Genomic DNA, 20,875 nt, shown 5'->3' on the forward strand with positions numbered 1-20,875 from the left:
ACAAACTTTTCCTATTTGCTTTTCCAGACTGCTCAAGCGTTTTTTGTCCGTAAGCAAAAACAATTTGCATGCTTAAACAGCCCTCTTCTCTTACCTACTACTGCCTCCAAACTAATAAAACTCTCACACAATCATATTCAAATTAAAACAGATTACAAAAAGTGTGATGCAGTTTAGTTTATTGATCAAGGAATTTTAGGCAAAATCAACTGAATAAGGTCAACAGGTGAATGAACTGTGGAAGTGAGACTAATTTTCTCTTATTTTTCGTTAGTTTTCCAGTGAAGATGGCAATTAAGTCGCGTTATGACGGATGATGACGTGAGAGGGTGTCTGATGTGCGCCCCTCGCTGCTGCACTACACACGCCCTCGCAAGCCGCGCTCGCGCCGTGTCCTCGGCTCGACGCAACTTGCCCGTGTATTTAAGCACTCGCCGCCTGCCAAACATCTCTCTCGGCCACTCAACAAGTTCGTGCGCTCCAATCCGACTAATTTCGGCTCAAACAATGTGAGTATACTATGTATTAGTGTTTTCGAAGTTTGGTCCCCTCATCGGAATACTTCCAAGAGAATTCCGTCAAACTAATCGTTTGCTATTTTACTCAAATCACTTGTTAGTTCACTACATGAGATTCGATTCTCAACGACGATCTGATTTGAATTACATTTTTGGTTCCGCTATAACTTCCAAGTTGACACTCTTTTCTGCGGAACTCTAACGATTTTTTGGGTTAGTGAATTTTTAGTAAGAAACCCAGATGATGATAACAACCAATTTTAAAGCAATTTCTTTGCTCATGACGATTGTTTACTAATGAATGAGAATAATTTATTAAACGCAATCATGCGTGTAGCATACTAAGTGAGCCTACAATCGCTCATATCAATTTTTACAGCTTTTTGCTGCTTCTCTTAAACTGATTCTTTTTTTTCTTTTTTTTTGAAAATTTCACACCGTTCACCACAAAATCTACATTTACAAATCTTGGGGTTCATAATGATGCATCTGATTGACACAGAACAAATAATGTATTCCATGACATGTTTTTTTACTGATGTATCAATAAAATGAGAAAATATTTGTGATTCTTGACAAAAATATGATGCATTGATTTCGTGCATCAATGGAAGTTGTATCAAGCTCGTCAATTATAAAATATTGCATCGAATTGCGGCGACTGACTAATTAGCAAGCTGAGTGGAGGCATTGAAGCCCTGGAAATGCTGTAATGAGTCAGCGGGGAGATTCTATCTGGCGCTCATTTTTTATTATTTTCCTCTCGGCGATATAATTTTCTCTCCATCAGGTCAATCTACAGTTCTTTTATCTCCCGACTCACCTGTATTTTTAATCGCGCGGCGAAACGCTGCTCGGCTGAGAAAGGTCAATAGTGGGGAATCCAATCCAGCTCGCGTTTTGTGCACTGCACAACCACAATGCGAGTATCTATTTATGAGAGAGAAGCCGAGAGCTTTCGCCTTCAAACTTTTCCATCTTGCGGTACCCGCAGGCTCTTGCCAAGTCAAACGCTCTGAAAAATACACGCGCCGCCATTTGTGGGGAAATTGAATTTTCGACTTACTATCTGCGATCGCAGGGACCAAAATGCGGGCAAAATGATTGATTTAGTCGCATGGCTAAAACTCCACGGTTTTAGAAGATTAAATCTGGTTTTTGTCGTCACTCTTAAGTACAAGTTGCAAAGTTTAGGACTTTACGAAAATGTGGCGCGCAAAACCTCATTTGCAAACTTGATTGCGATTTCATTGCGAAAGTTGTAAACTATGGAGTGCACACTCAGCAATCAATTAAGGACGTAGTGTGGAAAGTACAAATTCACAAGAAGGAAGATAAACAAAAAGCCGAGTTTATTGCGACTTCTCCGCATGGCACGCACAAGAATTAAAGTTACGCGTTGACATTTCGCCTCCTAAGGGCGAAGGCGCTTCCGTTCTCCCATGCTACGTGCAAAATTGAACCTCCTCAGATGAACGCGCCCAAATAACACCGTCTCTCCCTATTTTACTTATTATATACCATTCTATTTTTAGATGTTATCAAATAATCAAAGAGTGGAAAATATTTGGCTGCTTTATCATTTAAGATAAGAAAATGTATTATAAGAGCGCGACGCTCCTGATGAAGGAAATTATCACATCACTTCACAACTCAAGGCATTATTTGCCTACTTTTTATTACCGTCTAGAATTATTTAACTAAAACATTTTTGGAACAATATTAAATTAAAACCTTAAGTAAATATTTTTTATTGAATTTTAGCATGTTTTCTTCTCATGATACAAACAGAGCTCGGTTTGTTAAAAAAACAGCTTTTTGCTGTGCCATGGAATGATACCGTCATGCTTGTTATCATTCCAATTTTCAATTTAAAAAAATGCTCCCAGAAAATTGGTGTTTTCGTATAACCCAAAAAAACCATCCAGGCGATTACGTCATAGCAAAGCGCCTGGTGGTTCCAAAGTATGCTACCCGCCGAACTAACGTTTTGCGCGGGTTGCCTAATCTCATTCTCATCCTCATCCGTCTCGCGGCGCAAAAACTCGCACGCACAAATGTGAACTTTTTATTAGGCATATGCTGCCTGCCACAGGAAGACAGTTCTTCGAATAGCTCACGAGGAAAAAATATAATGATCAAAGGGAGCGCAATCAATCGCTACCGCAAAAGGGTGGAACGAATATAACGCGTGTGCATTGAATAAACCGACCTGTTGCTGACATCGCAAACCCGACTAGCCAATAATAAAAATATTATGTTACACGCGAGCGAACGAAAGCTAGGAAAAAGAAACACACAGGCTGCGCTCGTCATTAAACCGCACGCTCTCACCATTTGCAATATCGTTCAATTTGTTGTAATGCTTGCGCGCGGCTCTACGAGGAAATATTTGTTTTTACGCCCGTCGGTCGTTTACGAGCAAGCATAAATTTTATGTGCGTGTACATATTTTGGTACATAAACAGTACAATGTGTGGTAAATGAAAATACACCGAGGCGTAGCATTGGCTCAAATAATTCAACCGTTTTCCAAAGTGTGGGTCGGTTCAAACGAGACCGAAATTAATTGGATCTCAATTTGGTAAAAAAAAGTTATTTTCCAAACCGAGAAGTAAAAAAACTTATTGCCAAAGAAGACCACTAAAGAAATCTTGGCTCTTATAGAAGTTTGTGTTTCCTTTGTTATAGTTTTTGAAAACCAATTTAATAATAACTTAAATTTTTTGGAAAAAACTCTGCTGGACGCGTTGTAGACAGGTTTTACAATAATTTAGAACAATTTGTAGCTTTTAAATTCGATTGACCTGTTTTATATAGCACTGCAGAGATGCTTGCCTCCAGAGAGATATTAAAATCATGATGGAATATAATCACCGTCAAAATTTTACGCACGAGTTTGTTGTGACGAGGATGAATTGTATAATGTGATTGGGAAAACAAAAGGCGTAATGGGATTTGAACAAATGAAAAAATATGCCTCCCCATACGCGGTTTTTTGTTTCCATTTTTCGCTCGCGGTGAATTTGCTTGGCACTGGTTCAAACATGAGAAGCTTTTAATTACAAAGCACCAGTGCTTTTAAACGTCAAATCAATTCAGCCGCAGAGACCACCGTTAACTCATATAGAAGCTTTATGAAACCATTTTGAAAATATTGAGAAAGAAAGAAGAGTGTTCCTTGTGTGTATGTTGACTTTCTGGTTTCTTTAGACATCTGCAGCTGCACCCGGGGCAAAATCGTTGAATGAAAAAGTAATGCGACTTTTCCTCATGTCTTGTGTCAACATGGCCCTGGAAATTTAATTCCTTGCCCTTTGTCGCTTTCTTTGCTTAAAACGGCTGTGAATTTCGAGGGTAGGCTGAGAAGTTAATTTCATTGAGATCAAAGGGCAAAATAAATTTTAATGCGATGTTGCTACCTTAACAATTGCAAAATGGACTGTCATTTTTTACATGATATTTATTAAATATTCAAAGGAGCGATGCTTTTGTTCTGTTAAAAGACTACACAAGGCAAGAAGTTAACTGACATATGATGATAACCGAATGACCCTTTTTTCTCATTTAAATGTTTTGCCAACCGTTGAACAGCAAAAATGTCTATAGAAAACAAAATATTTTTAGTTACGTTATTTTAATTAATTTTATTCCTTTTTTATCTTATTTTTGGCAAATTCATGTGGCGATTCGACTCCCCATAGGACCAGTGAATAAACTACTCGCGGCAGTGCTTGCACAAAAAGAAAATTGAGCAGAGGCGATCTCCCTTAGGCAAAAGCAGGTCGATTTTTCCTAATATAAACCGGTTGAATCCAATTATTGTGAGCATCGCGTGAAATTTCATGCAAAATCGGTTAGGCCCGGCAGCTGCTGGTTCAAGATAGAGCAAACAAAGTGGCGCACACAATTGGAATCCCGATTGGGCTGATATATTCGTTCCCTTTCAATTGATACCTGAGCTGGCCGACAGAATTATACGCGGCGAGGCAAAAAATTAATCATCACCTCCCGTCTGAAAACAAAAGGCTGCTGCAGGCAACCTTAGCCGATCGTAAAAGCTCTCTTTTGAGCGGCAAAGAGGATCGTCTCTTGAGTTTTATTACATTCCTTAAGGGTGTGTCGCGCGTGTGCAGGTGAGGGGAGCAGGAATTCTCTCGCTCGCAGCTATAGAGATTAAGCGTTCGGCATATGCAAGCTGCTTTACCTGCTGGTCGAGATTTGTGTTTGTTGCGAAACTAAAACGCCTGCAAAATGCTGATATCGACATCGCAGTTATTATTCTATAGGCTACATGCTCCAGGGCCTGGTTCGATGAAATGAACATAAAAGTTTGTTGTATTTTAATTACTGTCAAAGCCAGGATTTTATACTCTCTGATCTTCTATTGTAAGAAGATAATAGAATAATCCAGCCAGAGGGCATTTCAATTTGCTAGGAAAATTTCTCGTAATAATAAAGATAAAAATTTGTTAATGAACCAAACTGATGAACGTTTTTTATGACTCACAAAAGATATGAAGGTAATTTCTCGAATATATAAAGCAATATTTTTAAGTCCTCCTAAACATCAGAAAACATGTAAGCTTTTCCTGTTCGGAAATTGACTTTTACAGTCTCTCTGGGACCTCTGGCAGTCGTACATCATAATGCTCGTGCCATGAGGCTCGAGAGTTATCAGATGAAATGGAAAGTGGATGAGATGGAAGGCCAGAAGCGGCTTCCTGACACGATGTAACCTTCCATAAAATGCATTTTGCTTAATTACTATACGCAATAGCTATTGCTGTCACTTGAAGAATCTCTGATCTTAATTCATCTTCGTCTTTTTGGAGCAGCCTAATTTCAGACAAGCTGGAATCAATCATAATCGGTTAAGCTAAGTGGCAGAATTTCAGATGAGCCCCCAATAGCTCACGAAGTGCGCCTAGAAGCCGTTCTATTATTTAACAGCCTCGGCTACATTGTAATTATGCAACCGTACGTACGACGTTCACGTCACTGAATTGTGCAAACAGTAATTTCGCTTCCTTCGCGAATTTGAGCATCAATAATTTCAATTCGCTCCAGTGGTGCGAGATTTGCTGATCCACGATCAAGAAAAAATTCAACGACCCACGCTCTTCTCCCTTTCAACGACGATATGGCGTCGCAGATTGAAAAAAATAACATTTTTGTTTGGCATTGCGGCAGCGAAAAGCTTTTCAGTCGAGCTAGCTGTACATTGTGCGCGCGCGGCCTTTCAGCGCAATTCTTTCGAGTGTGTTCTAAAAAATGCACAGAGCGCCTCGGCAAATCGCACGATTCGCGTTAAATTGCATGTCTGCATAATTCACAACGGACGTGGCGCTGTTCTCGCACCGCGTGTTGCGCGTTTGTCTCACAATAGGATAGAAATAAAGAGGAGCGGTGGCGTGTGTTAATCCACGGCCAGTGCTTCATGCTAATTAATGCAGTTGAAAACGAACGTGCAGAAAGCTCTCGCTCGGAGGCAGAATGTATTCAAACTGGTGTTTAACTTTAGTTACATTTACGCTTTGCATTACTAGAATTATTATAGTTAATTAAATGAAAAGAGACATCCAGAGCGATGCTTTTAAAAATATTCGGTAGTTTTCATTTTCGGCATATCAATGATCGTTTCCTCAAAATTGAAGAAAACAATTGTGTTCTGCTGTTACAGAAAACCAGTACACCAAGCGTTGGGTACTAATGAATGAACTAAATCCCACATTCTCTCGCTAAATAAACTAAAACGTAAATAGCTGATATAGAGGAAAGTTAATACGCTGAAAAGAGTAAGCTCGGTGTGCTATTTCGTGCGACGTATGTGTATCCCAGTTTAGGATAAAAGGAACTTGATATAGCATTATTTGCCTGAATTCTGGCACTCGTGGTGGCAATAATGAGAGAGCAAACAAAAAGCGTGGCACAAGTTAAATAGGCAGAAACGGTTTTAGTTTCAGCGGGCGAGTAGGCGTAAAGAGAGGAAAAAGGGATGACGCTCTCAGTTGGAGTGCTGCCGGGAGCATGCAAATTTACTTATTGTGACGAAAACGATACTTGAGAAGGCGATCAGAAGGGTTCCCGGGGGGTCGGTCGGGGCCCGCGGGGCGCCGAAATCTGAACACGCGCCGCCCGCGCTGACCACGCAGGGCCATTAAGATTTTTATCGCAACCATATTTGCGATGAGGAGTAATGAATTGGCCGCCGATTATGGCGTAAGCAACATAAAGCCGCGGCCAAATTGGACCGGATGAGCGGCTATTTTGGACTGCGAGCAGTAATTTTCTATTATGATGCGGGGGTGCTTGCGTTTAATTCTGGCGCCGTCGAGCGCTCTCCTTCTCTTTACGAGTTGGAAGTTATTTTATTTTTGTCTGTTGCAGCGTTAGAAAATATAATTAGAGAGGATGAGGCCAGGAATTGCAGCCAGCCTGTTCGCGCTTATCACATTATGCCTGATGGCCTGCGCAAATGGATCCCCCCTAATCAATCCAAGGTGAGTGGTGACCCGGTTGCTCCTGGCGCCCACGTCGCTGCGTAACTGCAAATTTCTCCACATCAACACGCAGTAATTTAATTAAATGTTGAAGGGTTGCTGTTTGAACATTGTAAAATTAATTCGTTCCATTATTGAGCCTGCCGTGGGCTGCTGCGTTGCAATCAAAACATTGGAATTTCTACACCATCGTTCGTACGCAGAGAAAATATCAACGAATTCATTTGATGAGAATGACTTTCCAACACACGTCAATATATGTGAACTTAAATGGCTTCATTGCAATCATGATGTTTCAATTTGAAGGTTCTATTCCATTGTTAGGGATACTGTGACTGTTATACATTACATCATATTTTAATATAAATCCAAAAACGGATGTATTCTTCTCTAAAAGAAAACACACTCATTTTTCATTGCAGCAACGAAGTAATAGAGACGGACATGGATCCTGAATTGATGCTCCAAATTCTGGCTCGCTTGGGACAGTCGATGTTGAGGAATCAAGAATTGGAGAGGTATTGAACTATCCAAGGGGCTGCTTGCAACAGCACCAAGAGATGAAAGTCTGCACTGAAACTGCCAAAAAGCACAACCTTTGATTTTAAACAAAAAAGATGTTGCTTTAATTTTGAGCTTTTTAAAATTAATTCAGAGGGCTAAAATATTTCAAAAATTTACTAAATTTAATTCACATGTAACGAAGCTAATACAGGAAAATTTTCTCGTTTCATTGGAACAAAAGAATTTACACCCCAAAGAGGTAAATATGAGTTTCATTTTCTCATATCATTTTAACCACTTTAGCATGTACTTTATACATCAGATTTCTTTCACTCATAAACCAGTCAAGCAAGTATATATACAGAGTCGATATCTCTCTCGAACACCCACGTCTTTCCACTCAAGTTTAAACACATATGAGTCATTTATTTTTACGATCGAATTTCACTAACAAAATACACTTGAACTATAAACATATTTTCCATGGTGTCGCGCATGCCTGTGTTGTACAAAATGTTCGTTGTGTTATTGTTCCTCCACTGCTGCTATGAAGCGCACAATGCAGAAAAAGCCACCCCGAAAAGAGCACCAGTTCTTTTGCACGCTGTGTGGAATTTATGAATAATGAACACTTTCATGCATATTTCAGCAGGTTACAAGGGGCCACCGCGCCTCTGCATTTCGCTCTTTCTCTGCCTGTGTCCCGTGTTCTCTGTACACGTACACCAGTACAATTCGTCTCACTGATTTTCGCAGCTCAAAACGAGGCCTGGATTTCGGCATGAGCCGTGGCTTCTCGGGCTCGCAGACGGCCAAACACCTGCTCGGACTGGCGGCCGCCTCTTACGCAGGCGGGCCCGGCCGCAGGAAGCGCGACGCGGCACCATTCACCAACTAATCCCTCCTAATTATTCGCACCCACTACAGAATCTCTTCATCCCACCCTTTCCCCAGGCAGGCTTACCCGAAAAAAATCAGAGAGGCGGTCGGTGTCTGCCTTTTCCTCCAGAGGAAATTTCTTTCTCTGTCTCATTATTCACGACGGCCAAATTAAGTTCTCTCCCCCAGAGGCTCCTTATTTTTCCTCCAATATTATCCATCCCTCATGGTCCTGTTGGTATTCACCAGATTCGTACATGTTTTAGCAAAGCAGATCGATGCTCTCGGCGTAGTGAGTGTATATTTTTGTCTCTCCGATAGCAACTCCTTTTTCCTTAGTCGCCGAGCAGGATTGATTGTATGTAATATATATCAATGTATTCGAGATCTTTCCCATTTCCCACTCCGCCGTGTAGTGTGATTAGTAACCGCGCGCAGCGAATTAGCGTGCGCATCACTATAGGAGCATGATTGCGATCCTGGCCAAACCCTTCACCCGTTCGTTGCAAAATATTACCTCTCAATTCTAATATTGTATCGGGCCTCGACGTCAAATTCTACATACACACATTATGTAGCGCACAGTAAGTCTGTATCAAGGTTTATCAATAAAAGTCTAATATATGCAGCCACAGTATACTTCCGTGTTTGACATTTCTCTCGCCAACCCCTTTTGACAAATTGGATTTTCTCCCGCAGACGTGAAAGCCTTTAGATCGAAAAGATTGCTTTTTTGAGCTAACTTTGTATCGATTATTATTTTTCGAGGAAAATTGAAAGAGGATAAGAGCCTGATTTTTCTAAACATTTAATTTTGAGTATGAGATTCTTATAAATTTCTTTGGAAAAAGCGGAAATCGATGTTATTTCAATTGATAGTCATCAATTTAATATTTACAGAAGCTATTATAAGAGCAAATGATACATAAGAAAAATATATATGTAATTGAGGAAATGTATGGTGTCGGTAAAAACTTGGACAAATTTAAGTGGGATTCTCAATTTATTAGACAGTTTAAAGCAACATTAACTCTTACTTAGTAACTTTTATATGTTAACCACCATTTTCCACTTCTCAGAATGCTATGCACCCAGCTTTTCTGTATCCTCGATTTCTCGATGCTTGAGCGAACTCTCTTTTTTCCACTGAAATCACATTTGCAACTCTAGGTCTACACTTGAAGACGAATCAAATCAAATACTTTCTCGTCTCTTGAGGGCAGAGTGGAGAGAAAGGAGATCATTTCTGGTTTGCTGGGATCCGCGAGTGCCAGGACAGAGATGCATCCATCAACCGCTCCCAGGACGAGCGCTTTTCCGTCTTTGGTGCTCGCAATAGCGCTCAACTCTGCTTGCACGCGGTAGTTTGCAATCATACTCGCATCGGCAGTCCTGCAATGCATGAATGCGGCAATCATGAGGGATTCTCGTAATTGAAACTCGCTAATCGAAATCAGACACGAAGCAAACAGCAATTTAATTAACTACACTGAATGAGCCAGTAGCATTGTGCAACAGGCAACAAGGGAAAAATCTACCTCTAGAAATAGTTAGAATGGCTTTATTTTCAAGTGGATTATTTGGATTTTTGGATGCAGTATGCAGTTGATCGATAAACAATTTGTTCTACAATTTGCAAGAAATAAAAAAGAACCTTGCTAGAGTAAAAATTCAAAATTTTCAAATTTACTCCAAAATTTCCAATGGTAGACCACATTTTTTGGGCACATTTCGATTCCTCTCGTCGAGATCTGTCCAACAGCGTATGAAACCATCTAGGGAAACTCTTTGTTGTCAAATAAATTTTGATTTGAAATTAGGAGACAGTTCTGACTATTTGAGAAACATGCGGACTTTGCAGCCACTTTTGTCAAAAATTTACAGTCAACTTTGGTTTCAACTGAATTCATAGGGATGAGTTCATGCATTGGCAACAAGAATGTTCTTTTTCAGCATCAAAATCCTCTATAAATAAGGAATAAATAAAGCAGCACACTCAAATTTAAATGTTTGAATTCGATAGCCTGAGGAAAACAAGGAAATATCACCTGAATACGCGCAACGTCCGTCGTCCGCTGTGATAGTAGAGTACATACTCATCCGTTTGATTAAAAAGCGACATGACAGTAAAAACACCCTCAGCAACTTTAGGAATGAATGTTTTGACAGTCGCTCCATGTTTCAGCTCCAGCAGCTGCAAGCCGCCGCTGTAAAACGCAAAAGAATACTAATATGCCCAGAGAACGCCGGCGGCCGATTTGAAATAATTGCTGAAAGAATAACGCGAGAGTGTTTAAAATACCGAGTCGGGGCGTAGAGGCCGTATTTGCCGTCCTGTGTGCAGCAGCCGCCCCATTTCTGGATCGTCCTCGACACTTTGGCGTTATTGCCGTTGCCGCCGCGAATATCGACCACAGTAGCTTTATCCGAATCAATCACAGCCACCAGGTTTCCCTTGTTTGGCATCGCCAGTATTTGCAGCACTTCCTTCCCTGCGGAAATCGATTTGGTCAGCCGGGCATTTTGAAAGGGGTTGAAAGGCGAACCGGATTTTAGTTGGAATTTGGCGTTAAGGGTGCCCGTTTCGGCGTCAAAAACCATCAGCATTTCTTTGGTGCTCGGGCCTGTGCCAGATGAAGTGGAACCGACGGAATTCGAGCGGCTCCTTGCCGAGCCAGAGCGACTGGACTTGCTGCTCCTGGAGGAATGGACACTGCCCGGTGTACTGGACACACTGCCCCGTCGGGAGCTGGGTTTCTTGCTGTAAAGAACATGGGTCACAGGCACGAATCACAGCCAGCAATTTTTTTTACAAAATATTTTTTGATTACTCTTATAAAAGTCTGTAATAAATTGCAGAAATAGTTTATTTTCTTTGAAAGTAGCAATTTATGCTTAATTACCTCTTCAAGGAGCCTTTAAGGCTAGCTCATTATAATAAATATTTTCTGATTTACGACAGAACTGAAATTATTTTAAAAATTAGTTGGAGAAGACCCAGTGCCCGCGAGCTTAACATTGTAGCATCTAATCAATTTTGCGTTGAAGGAAATATTTCTACCTCGACTTAGGAACACCGGAGACGTCTTCCTGGCTGCAGATTACAATATGCTCATTATCACTGGTAACAACGGCTGGTTTGAAACTTGTGCTCAGAGAGAAGTTTGCTGCCCAAACGCGTCCGCCGTCGGGCAAAGTTCTAACCACTAATAAGCCGTCTGTTGAGCCTTCAGGTGGTCCGGACACAGTCAAAAACCTTTAAGAACAAGTTAGGGACCATAATACGGAATTCACAAAAGATGCGCAATTTCCTTGCAGCCGAGAACAAAGAGCTGTAAGATCGGGTTTTGCAAATTCTGACCTTTCGCCATTATTCAGCAGCAAAATCTGCTTGATGTTGGGTTGTTCCTCTTTAAAAATAACGCTCTCCTGCACTCGATTCCAGATAATCAAATTCCCCGACTCAGCGGACACGATGTATCTGTGGTGGTGTCAGCCAGCTTTAAATATTTACGGACAAAGCACACGTTTATTACCTTCCATCTGAGGTCACCTCTGCATGTGTGACGATCGCACCCAAAGGGCTGTCGGCCAGGCGGGATTGCTGGGTGCCCGTGAGCAGGTCCCACACTCCCACGCAACCTCTGGTCACGGTAACCGCGATACACGCTTCTTGCGCGATTCTAAGAAAGCACAGGGTGAGTAATGTTTGATTTTTCCTTTCGTGAAAACATTTTTTGCTCACGTTATCTGATCAATCTGCAATTCGTGTCTGTCAATCGCGTGGACTTGCTCAAAGATATTGTTTATGTTCCAAACTTTTACTGATCTGTCGATAGACGACGTAATGATCTAGAAAGTATATTTTATTGCTTCAAGTCTTTTATTTCGTTCACTAAATTTCTCACTAAATTCCAATTGCCAATAGTGAGTGGTTCTAGGGAAATTATTCTGCCGAAATGGGCATCAAGCTGTTTCAACAATTGCTCTGTTTCAACACTCCAAACGTGCAAGCTTTTCCTAGAAATTCCGGGGAGAAAACATCATTTGCGATTAGTTGCTCTGGTAAAATAAAAAATTTGAAAGTATTGGTTTGATGTTTTTATGGGTAACGTATTTTACTTAAAATCAGAGCAAAAAATAAAAAAATAACCCTAAAACGGACATCTTGTATTTGGAAATATTATTATCTGATAAAAGCAAAACCATATACACTTTCCGCTTGACTATAATTTATGAAAAGCCATGAATTAAGTTATACAACGTGAGCAACAAGCTGGTAGCACAGGTTGCATAATTTACAACCCACGGGCTTGGTTGTTCACTCAGCGCTGCCGCTTTCATTACGATTTATTCCCGCTTGATGTAGCGGAACGGGCGTTCGCAGTTGCGAACTGTGCGAATTCCGTCGTTCACTCTGGTTTTCCAATAAAAAGACAAACCTAACTGCCGCCACTAGAATGTCCTTTGATAATGAAAGCACGCAGGAGTTGGACTGCAGCATTTTCGTTGAAATGTTTCGAACGCTGTGAGGCAGCGTGAACGATTTCATGGTGCACTTTTCCAAATGCCATATTCTGAAATTATTGATGCATTTTAGAGCTGTTTTAAGAAGCGTGCAGAAAATTCTACCTAAAGCCGTTGCAAGTTGTACCGAAAAGATGTTCTTCCTCTTTGTCGAGTTTTAACTGCAGTAGTTGTTCCCCAGGCTTGTCAAATTCTTTGGTAACCGTCCACATCGTGCCGTCCACGCTAGCCTCAACCACGCCTTTCTCTTGTGTCATGCAGTAAACTTTGGTCCACCCGGCATTTTGCGCCATGGCGCTATTACTCGATTAAAGAACGCGATATGAAATAATTTAGTTTCGGTGTTTACCTGTGAAAAGGGAGCGGTTGCATTTTTTGTCCGTCCTCGTTGCTCGCGATTAGCATCATGTCTGGCTTATCTAATTGGCCACTCCACAGAATGAATCGCATTGTCTGTAGGCTCTGGCATTCCATTGTCAAAATCGGCTTACGCACCCAGCCGCTTTCATCCTCCATGCCCGCCTTTAGTACACAAAAGGGACATAAATGTGCCAGATTTTAATGAATTAAAACTTGAGCCGGTTATAAATCATTTGGAATCTCCGGAAGCGGAATAGAGGCGGGAGAGCTATGACGCTTGCAAAAATTTCAGGCAAATACATTACATGAATTAAATAAATTTAGGAAGATTCGAGGCATTGAGTGCCTCGCTTGAATTTTAAATTTGTCTTAGATCATAAAACACCTCCTTAAGCTGTATTTTAATTTTCAAGAATGCCCAATCCCAAAATTACTTGAATTTTTAGTTGCAGCAGCTTTATGATGTATGAAAAATGTCTAATTCAATTAGTTTCATTGATTTTGGCACTTGCCTGTGCGAAAGTGGCGCTGATAAACTCGGCGCCTTCATGACGCGCTTGCAGATCGCCCTGCAGACTGTACTGAACCCATGTGTGGCTTCCATGCACGAGTAGATGTGCATTCAACAGGAAAACACCATGGATCTCCTCATCATTCTCTAGCGGCGTGGCCAGGATTACAAATTCACTGCTCAACATGTTCAGGAGAACAACCTGATCGAGTATTCACAATGAGATTACAGAGTGGTGCGACTCGTTTGTTTCCAACCATGTTGTTATTTGTGTAGGCGGCCGCGAATCTGTTGTCCGGGCTGAGAACCAAATTTTGCATGATTCCCTCGATGTCGGGATTGACTTCGCGGGTCAGGTCACTGGTGGCCAGGTCCCAGGTGAGGAACTTGTTTGAGACAGACACAATGTAGCGGTAGTCGGCGGTGAGTTTGAAGCCAAACACGGCAAACTGGTGGCCCTCCAGTGAATACTGTGTAAACGCACCTCAAAATTAGCCAGCGCAGTCCATATTGCAATCAATTAATTATTCAGAGCTTTTAGTGCATAAGCAGAGGGTGATGAATTTATTCGTACCGAATAACGGATATTTTTGTTTGTTGTATGGAGGGAATAAAATAATTTTAAGGAAATGCGAGTCAATTTATTTACCTTGAGGGGGCCACCTGGGGTGTGCAGACAGTGATGCATGGGAATGAGGGCGGAGTGGTGCGGGCCTTCCTTATCACATTGTTCAAGCAGCCGTTTTACATTAGGGTTGGTAGCGATTTCTGGCAGAAGGCGGCCGACTAATTGCGACGCAAGCATGTCTGGATAAACGCCCAGAATTGCACCGCCTAATCTTAACGCGTCAGCTACCAAAGTTAGCTCCCTAGTGTTTAATGGAAAATGTAGATTTTATTTCTTTTCATCCTATTTTATTTGACCTGATTGTTTCTTTATTTGAGAGATGAGCGCAGGCGTCCTCGAAATCAGAGAGCACCGCTTGCAAAGGGCACGAGGATAGCTTAGCGTGAATCCACTGGTAATTAAAGAGGACGTGCTCAAACAGGTCGTCGAATCGTTGTGACCTGACCAAGTGGAAAGGCAACTCTCCAAACTGCACTCAAAAGAATTTTATTTAATAATTTAAAGACTTCTCAAGGTGTTTCGTTGCTACCTTTCTTAAATTATAACGAGAAACTTTGCCCTCCTTTGTGTAATACACAAGCGGTTGAGTCGGCACTTTCCTGTCTGCTGAACTGTCTTTAGAAGCCAAGTTGAATCTGATAAATTGGAAGCATGTTTTAATTAAAATTAACAATAGCATACTGGCCATGCAATCGATCGTTCTGAATTCAAAGTGTGAAAAAGACTGGTTGGAGGTTGTCGAACATATCACTTGGAACAACATTTATCATTCGGGCTACAATGCATGAATTAAATTGGAAAAGCGTTATTTTCAGATGCGTCAGTTTGACAACTCATACTAGTATTGGTTCACACCTGTGTCGTTGAATTTCAGTAAATTTAAATGGCTTAGGGACGCCACCACCCCATATTCCGAGGAAATAGTCCGCGATGGAGGAGTGAAAGTAGTTTGAAAGGTTCTTATTCTTGAAATAACGCTCCTTGGCTGCGTCTCGGAATTGTCTATAAATCATTTTATTGATTAATGAACGGCATATCAAGGTCGAAGGGGCCCACCTGTGGTACCAATTCATGACGCTGACGCCGTCAGCTTCCCGCTCTGATAAATAATTGGGTAAGTCGTTTCTAATTCTCGTCCAAAGCAGTGGAGGAATCCTTCTTGTCGGCGGCAAGTGGTACTGATAGACGTCGTCCAAGACTTTATCGTCCAGGGAAATCAAATCCTCCAGCTCAGACTCGGACAGGCCACTTTTAGCGGCCGTGATATACGCGAGCGCGTGGAAAACCAACAGCCTACCGTGCTGTAAATCCCGTCCTTATTAAAATGGCACGTACTATATTATTCAAAATGAAAACCTGTTTTTCAATCCTTTCAAACAACATCATAATCGAATCCATGATGGTTGAGGCCAAGTACGTTTCCTGCGGCCTCGTGTAGCTCCTCCAGCGGCAAATTTCGGCAAAAACTAATTTGACGAAGATGGGCAGCGAGCATTTTGAAATTGCGTTTGCCACCAAGCGCCACTGGTAATTAGTCAAATCCCTGCACGCCTTCTGCATCCACATGCTGTGCAAAAACCCATAGAAGCAGTAATCAATTTTTTCTGCCACGTGCTCAGCACAAAAAACAAGCACCGTGTAACTTGCATTGCCAAGTCCTCGCCGAGATCTGTTATCTCAATGAAATTCTCATCAGCATCAATCATCCGCCTCAACAGGTGGTAGTCGCGCGAAATTTCTGGGTTGTCCGCCTCTGCGGCGCACGTCAAAATGATCTGCAGGCGAGAATTGCAGAGGCGAGGCGTTTCTCATTAACTCAATTTTGTGTACTTTGCAGTGGGGCGGAATTTTCGTCGGCAGCCAGGAAATTTTATTTGCGCCTTGCGCCCCCGTCAGCTGGTCGATCGAGTCGAGGAAAAGTAGCAGGGGCATTTCCTTGGTTGCCATTGTCAAGAGGTACTTGAAATAGGCCGTCAGAGGCACCAAGTCGTCCGGAATATCCTCAAATGGCAACATGTAGTTATAGGATATCTAAGAAATTTACATTTATTATTATAAAAAATATATAGCAAAGCGGGGCAAAAATTCCAACAAAAGATAAAGACATAATTTAACAGCAGCCATAGTGTTATAACGTATTTGCATTTATGAATGGGACCTGTGGCGCATGATAGCAAGTATGTATGCAGATGAAGTTTGCTCAGATTTGCAAATTTTGATTATTTACCTGCTGACAAATGGACACGAGGGTAGGCTGGAGACTGCTCGAGTCAGGTGTGGTGCCGAGAAACCTAATTATGCAAATCGGCTTAGAGCCAGGAAACCACTTTGGCGACATCGAGGCCGACTTGGAGAGCATGGATGTTTTGCCGCAACCACCCTCGCCGTAAAGGACCAGCGGTTTTTTGGCCTCTGGATTTTGCTGGTGCGCTCTGATTCGCTCGAGAGTGTCCTCCCGACCGTAAAACACCTTTGGCCACACGAAATATAATTTAAACACAAGCCAACCATTAATCATACCTCGACGCAGCTCATGCACGCGTTCATGTGCTGCAGGATTTCTGTGACGATCTGTCCTTGCGCGCTTGAGTCTTCTTTTCGCATCGCGCGGTCCACCAATTTTACCATGTTTTTATAAAAATGCGTGATGAAATGTTGCAAGTACTCTGAGTGAGTGTCAGGGTCCAAACCTTCGCGCCCAATCCATTCAATCGTGTATCTTATTGGTTTTGAAAATAATCTTATTAACATGTCAGGCTCATTTTTTTTTAAATATTAAACCTTTGCAAATTTGTTGCTTCTATTTTGTTTGGTAGTCGGACATCCCTGAGATCAGCCATGAGTTTGCAAGCTTCAGTGTCGAGACTTCTATTAAGAATATCAATAAACAACGACGCCTTCTTTAGATTTTGTAGGTTAATGTTGTTGATGTATCTGATATAGCCGAGGCAGTGGTTTTTGGTGTTTTTCACATTCAAGATACCGTTTATAATCTCTCGCTCAGTCACTGGAAAAGTAAAATTACCGTCGGCGGGGAAAAATGACACACATATTTTATGGCTTTGCGTCACGTGAGTTAAAATGAGCAATTTGAGCTGTTAGTCTAATGTACCTGACATGAAATAGTTATGCATGGTGTCTTTGTCAATTTTGCCGCCGTTGAATAATGACTGCGACGCTTTTCGCAGCAGTTTTTGCATCTTCACCATTGTGTCCCACCAGATAGCTTGATCTTGCTGCTGCAGCTTAGGAACTCGCTGCGAGGAATGATATTATAAACGAATAAAGTGATAAAAAAGGCTATTTTCAAGACAACGATAATCGTGAATGTTAAAATCTTAAAAATGTCACCACATGAAAGTTTAATTCAGATTATTTTGATTTTTAATGATTATGAAAATTAAACTTAAAAGCAAGAAAAAAACTTAGTTCCGTGAATTTAAAAAAGGAAGATAAACTCCTTCCACGAGGAGAGCTTTGCTCAATTTATTTATATCTCTGGTGGGGTTGTTTGAATCACCTTATTGTTGAAATTGACCAAAATCGATGAAATTGGCTGCAGTACCGAAACCGGCGGCACTGCATTGCTGTCCTTTCTGTACCATAGGTCAAGAGTGGAGCCGTCTACGTTTAAGGCGGTTAATTCGTCGCGCAGCAGTTGCAGCTCGGCCGACACGATGTACGTTGGAATCGGTCGGTAGCCGTACTTTTGGCCTAGGAAACACTGGATGGCAAATCGATGCGACTTATTAGCCTAGTTTGTGTAAAACACCACGTGCAAGTAATAATGCAAGAGAGGAAATGAGCGGCTGTGCTTGATAACTACTTTGCATGTTAATGTTCAAATTTGCGATCAGATCGGCAGTCTCAATTAGCAGTTTAATTCCGTCTGCTCCAAAAATAGCAACTAGTGTGTTGAAAGCTGCAATTGGCACGATCAAACGGTGTCAAATTCTCGTGTGTATTTGTGCACTTTGTTTGCTCGAGAGTTGTAAGCGTGCGGAGCAAGTTCGACGCGGCAAGGAAGAGAGGCTGTGGCTGTAAAGTACCGCCCGCCACTGGCATTGAAGACTTCGGTGCCAGGTACCGGCGAAACTAAATCCTATAAATATTGCGCAGCGGTGTCGTGGCCTTTTGATATTCATAGTATTTGCATGTGTGAGAGAGAGAGACAGTAGAGCTAGAACTACCCCCTTCCACGTAAAGCTGCATGCGCGCATTTAAAATGGGCTATAGAAACTACAAACACTGACATTTCGCATGCAAAGATCATAAAGCACGCACTATGTGTCACTCGCCTAATGGAGTGTTTATTTATTGCAAGAATAATAGTTCATGTTAGAATACTTTGCATTACGAGAAAGTTTTGAGTGGTGAACCTACCAATTATATGCAAATTAAGGAGAAAAAGACCAATATAAAAAACGGTGTTTTATTTCAAACGACTTTCTATCTATAATGAAGAGAAAATTCAGGAAAAAATCACGGCTGATGCCCTCACTATTTGGATAATTTGACCAATTAGATTCTTAGCTAGCTTTTAATTCATCTTTATTTATAGTCCCTCTTTCTTAATATTGCAGATCTCATCGCAGAAGGAATTAAATGGCAGATATTTCCGCCACATTCATATGTAAAACCTGTATAACTCGTATGTGCCAATTTTGATTTGTTTCAAATTATTTTTTGTATTATTTTGATGAGTTTAATGTATATTGATATATTTTTTAATTGTTTTGCAGCAATTCATTCGAGATGGGCGAACCCCTGATAGCGAAAAACATGCGAAAATTCGCATCCCAATATCATCCAATGGGCGCACGGGCCCAGAGGAAGCCCAATCCAGAAACGTTCCAGCTCGTGTTCCTGCCCCCTAACCGGGTTCTTTTATTAAACGCTAGACATTCATCCCGTGAAATTAAATCACGATTTTTGGAAATGTGCAAACCAACAAGTAGCGAGTCGGAAAACTGTCGCAATTCTCCCAAATCCGAATGGATCCGTCACTGCAATGCAAGAGTATTAAACGTGTGCAAATCAGCCCGCACACGACCCCCAAACACTCACATTGCAACGTGCACGCAAAGCATGCGAGCCAAAGGCTTGGTCACCTTTCTATTTGAAATAACTACCATGCTTAAAGCTTAGACGACAGGAATTGCGTTGCTTATGTTGCAGTTAAATTTTAATTGCGTAAGCGTACCACAAAGTTGGGGCCCATGGAGAGTCTCTGGCAGTTTCTAATCTCTCTCATGCACAATTCAGTTGTCATGTGGTCGTCCGTGGCTTCATCTCTCACGCCCCATCGCATGTCCACCACCTTTTTGTTAATTACAATTTACAGTAGATGCCATATGAAGCGCTCAGCAAAATAATAAATCATTCTTTTAAATGAACAACTACCTGAAATTCAAGGCCGTGTTTCTCGCGACAGTAGTCCTTCAGTTTTGGGTACACCTGGGCCATCAAAGTGTTCCTCTCCATGCCAGTGTCTGAGCCAATAACGATGTAATTTAAAAAAGCGAGGCTCACTTATTCTGTATTGTCGCAGATCACTAAGTGTTATTTAACCTTTCAAGGCAAGTTAGCGTAAAAAATATCGGCATATTATGGAATTGGTGTCAAAATTGAAAAGAAAGTGCTGGAACAAAACTAAATATTGACCTGTGAAAGTAGAGCTGGTAAAAATGCGAACAATCTTGGAGCTGACGGGCGGCAGCCGATGCTCCAGCGAGCCCGCAAAAATCCTGTCCACCATCCGATCGTCCATGGTGGCTCAAGAAGTTCCTCTTGATGAGGTCCAACTAACTGATGAAGCGAGAATTCAATTTGGCGCACGACTTAAACCGACTGGCGCAGTGGAGCGCTCAATTTTGTTGATTCATCGCCATGGCTACGTTTAAAACGGCACCACTATACGGTTAAAATTTTTTCGCGAATTACTGAAAATTTTAAAAGCGCGGTTTTTATCCCCAACACAAGTAATCACAGCATAGAAACATCGAATCGCACATTTTCGAGATAAAAAGAACTTCATGATTAAAGTAATGTCCATATTTACTAGTATTCTACGTAACCGTCATTACCATTCACCAGACAACAGGCTACATTACACTTATCCAAATCACATGCATTTGTCAATATTTAGCTTAGAATATATATTTAGTGAGAATAATTTCATCGGAAATTCCTTACTGAAAATCATTATGTGACTATTTAAAAAGAAGCTCAACTAGTTATTTTAGAAGCCGCTATTTTCAAGAAATTAAAAACAAATGCGTTTATTACGTTGTCGATAAAAATTAAAGGAAACACAAATAATATTTTTCATTTCTAAAACCATTAGAGTTATAGTTGCACTCTGCTTTCATTACTACACATTGAGTGCCTTTGCGCACTTAGACCCTTAAAATGAGCGTGCACGTTTTGCACGTTGCAACTTTTT

At 41.3% G+C, this 20,875-nt stretch overlaps 2 protein-coding genes across 4 annotated transcripts; one reads left to right on the forward strand and one right to left on the reverse strand.

Moving 5' to 3' along the window:
- Nucleotides 1-394: 394 nt before the first annotated feature.
- Dh31 (diuretic hormone class 2) lies at nucleotides 395-9,041 on the forward strand. 2 transcript variants are annotated; one of them, XM_065479847.1, is made up of 5 exons: nucleotides 395-509; nucleotides 6,909-7,021; nucleotides 7,444-7,539; nucleotides 7,767-7,784; nucleotides 8,282-9,041. In XM_065479847.1, exons 2-5 carry the CDS (start codon nucleotides 6,933-6,935, stop codon nucleotides 8,421-8,423), a joined length of 345 nt encoding a protein of 114 aa, XP_065335919.1. In that variant the 5' UTR covers nucleotides 395-509; nucleotides 6,909-6,932; the 3' UTR covers nucleotides 8,424-9,041. The 2 variants fall into 2 exon arrangements, with proteins under 2 accessions (XP_065335919.1, XP_065335920.1); XM_065479848.1 differs by lacking the exon at nucleotides 7,767-7,784.
- A 354-nt stretch (nucleotides 9,042-9,395) lies between these two features.
- Nucleotides 9,396-20,379, reverse strand: LOC135935461 (NACHT and WD repeat domain-containing protein 2). Of its 2 annotated transcripts, XM_065477792.1 has the most exons (31): nucleotides 20,095-20,379; nucleotides 19,834-19,922; nucleotides 19,634-19,750; nucleotides 17,951-18,154; nucleotides 17,543-17,687; nucleotides 17,212-17,437; nucleotides 16,951-17,149; nucleotides 16,658-16,900; nucleotides 16,261-16,461; nucleotides 16,066-16,205; nucleotides 15,787-15,997; nucleotides 15,487-15,731; nucleotides 15,286-15,432; nucleotides 14,960-15,065; nucleotides 14,727-14,899; nucleotides 14,452-14,671; nucleotides 14,060-14,272; nucleotides 13,804-14,004; nucleotides 13,281-13,453; nucleotides 13,037-13,228; nucleotides 12,847-12,981; nucleotides 12,313-12,424; nucleotides 12,150-12,256; nucleotides 11,941-12,087; nucleotides 11,766-11,885; nucleotides 11,466-11,660; nucleotides 10,951-11,165; nucleotides 10,707-10,896; nucleotides 10,453-10,611; nucleotides 9,607-9,796; nucleotides 9,396-9,550 (listed from the first exon to the last, which is right to left on the reverse strand). In XM_065477792.1, exons 1-31 carry the CDS (start codon nucleotides 20,198-20,200, stop codon nucleotides 9,488-9,490), a joined length of 5,184 nt encoding a protein of 1,727 aa, XP_065333864.1. In that variant the 5' UTR covers nucleotides 20,201-20,379; the 3' UTR covers nucleotides 9,396-9,487. The 2 variants fall into 2 exon arrangements, with proteins under 2 accessions (XP_065333864.1, XP_065333865.1); XM_065477793.1 differs by lacking the exon at nucleotides 17,951-18,154.
- Nucleotides 20,380-20,875: the final 496 nt, after the last annotated feature.

Source organism: Cloeon dipterum, chromosome 2 (genome assembly GCF_949628265.1).
Source record: "Cloeon dipterum chromosome 2, ieCloDipt1.1, whole genome shotgun sequence".
In the NCBI taxonomy this organism is placed as follows: Eukaryota; Metazoa; Arthropoda; class Insecta; order Ephemeroptera; family Baetidae; genus Cloeon; species Cloeon dipterum.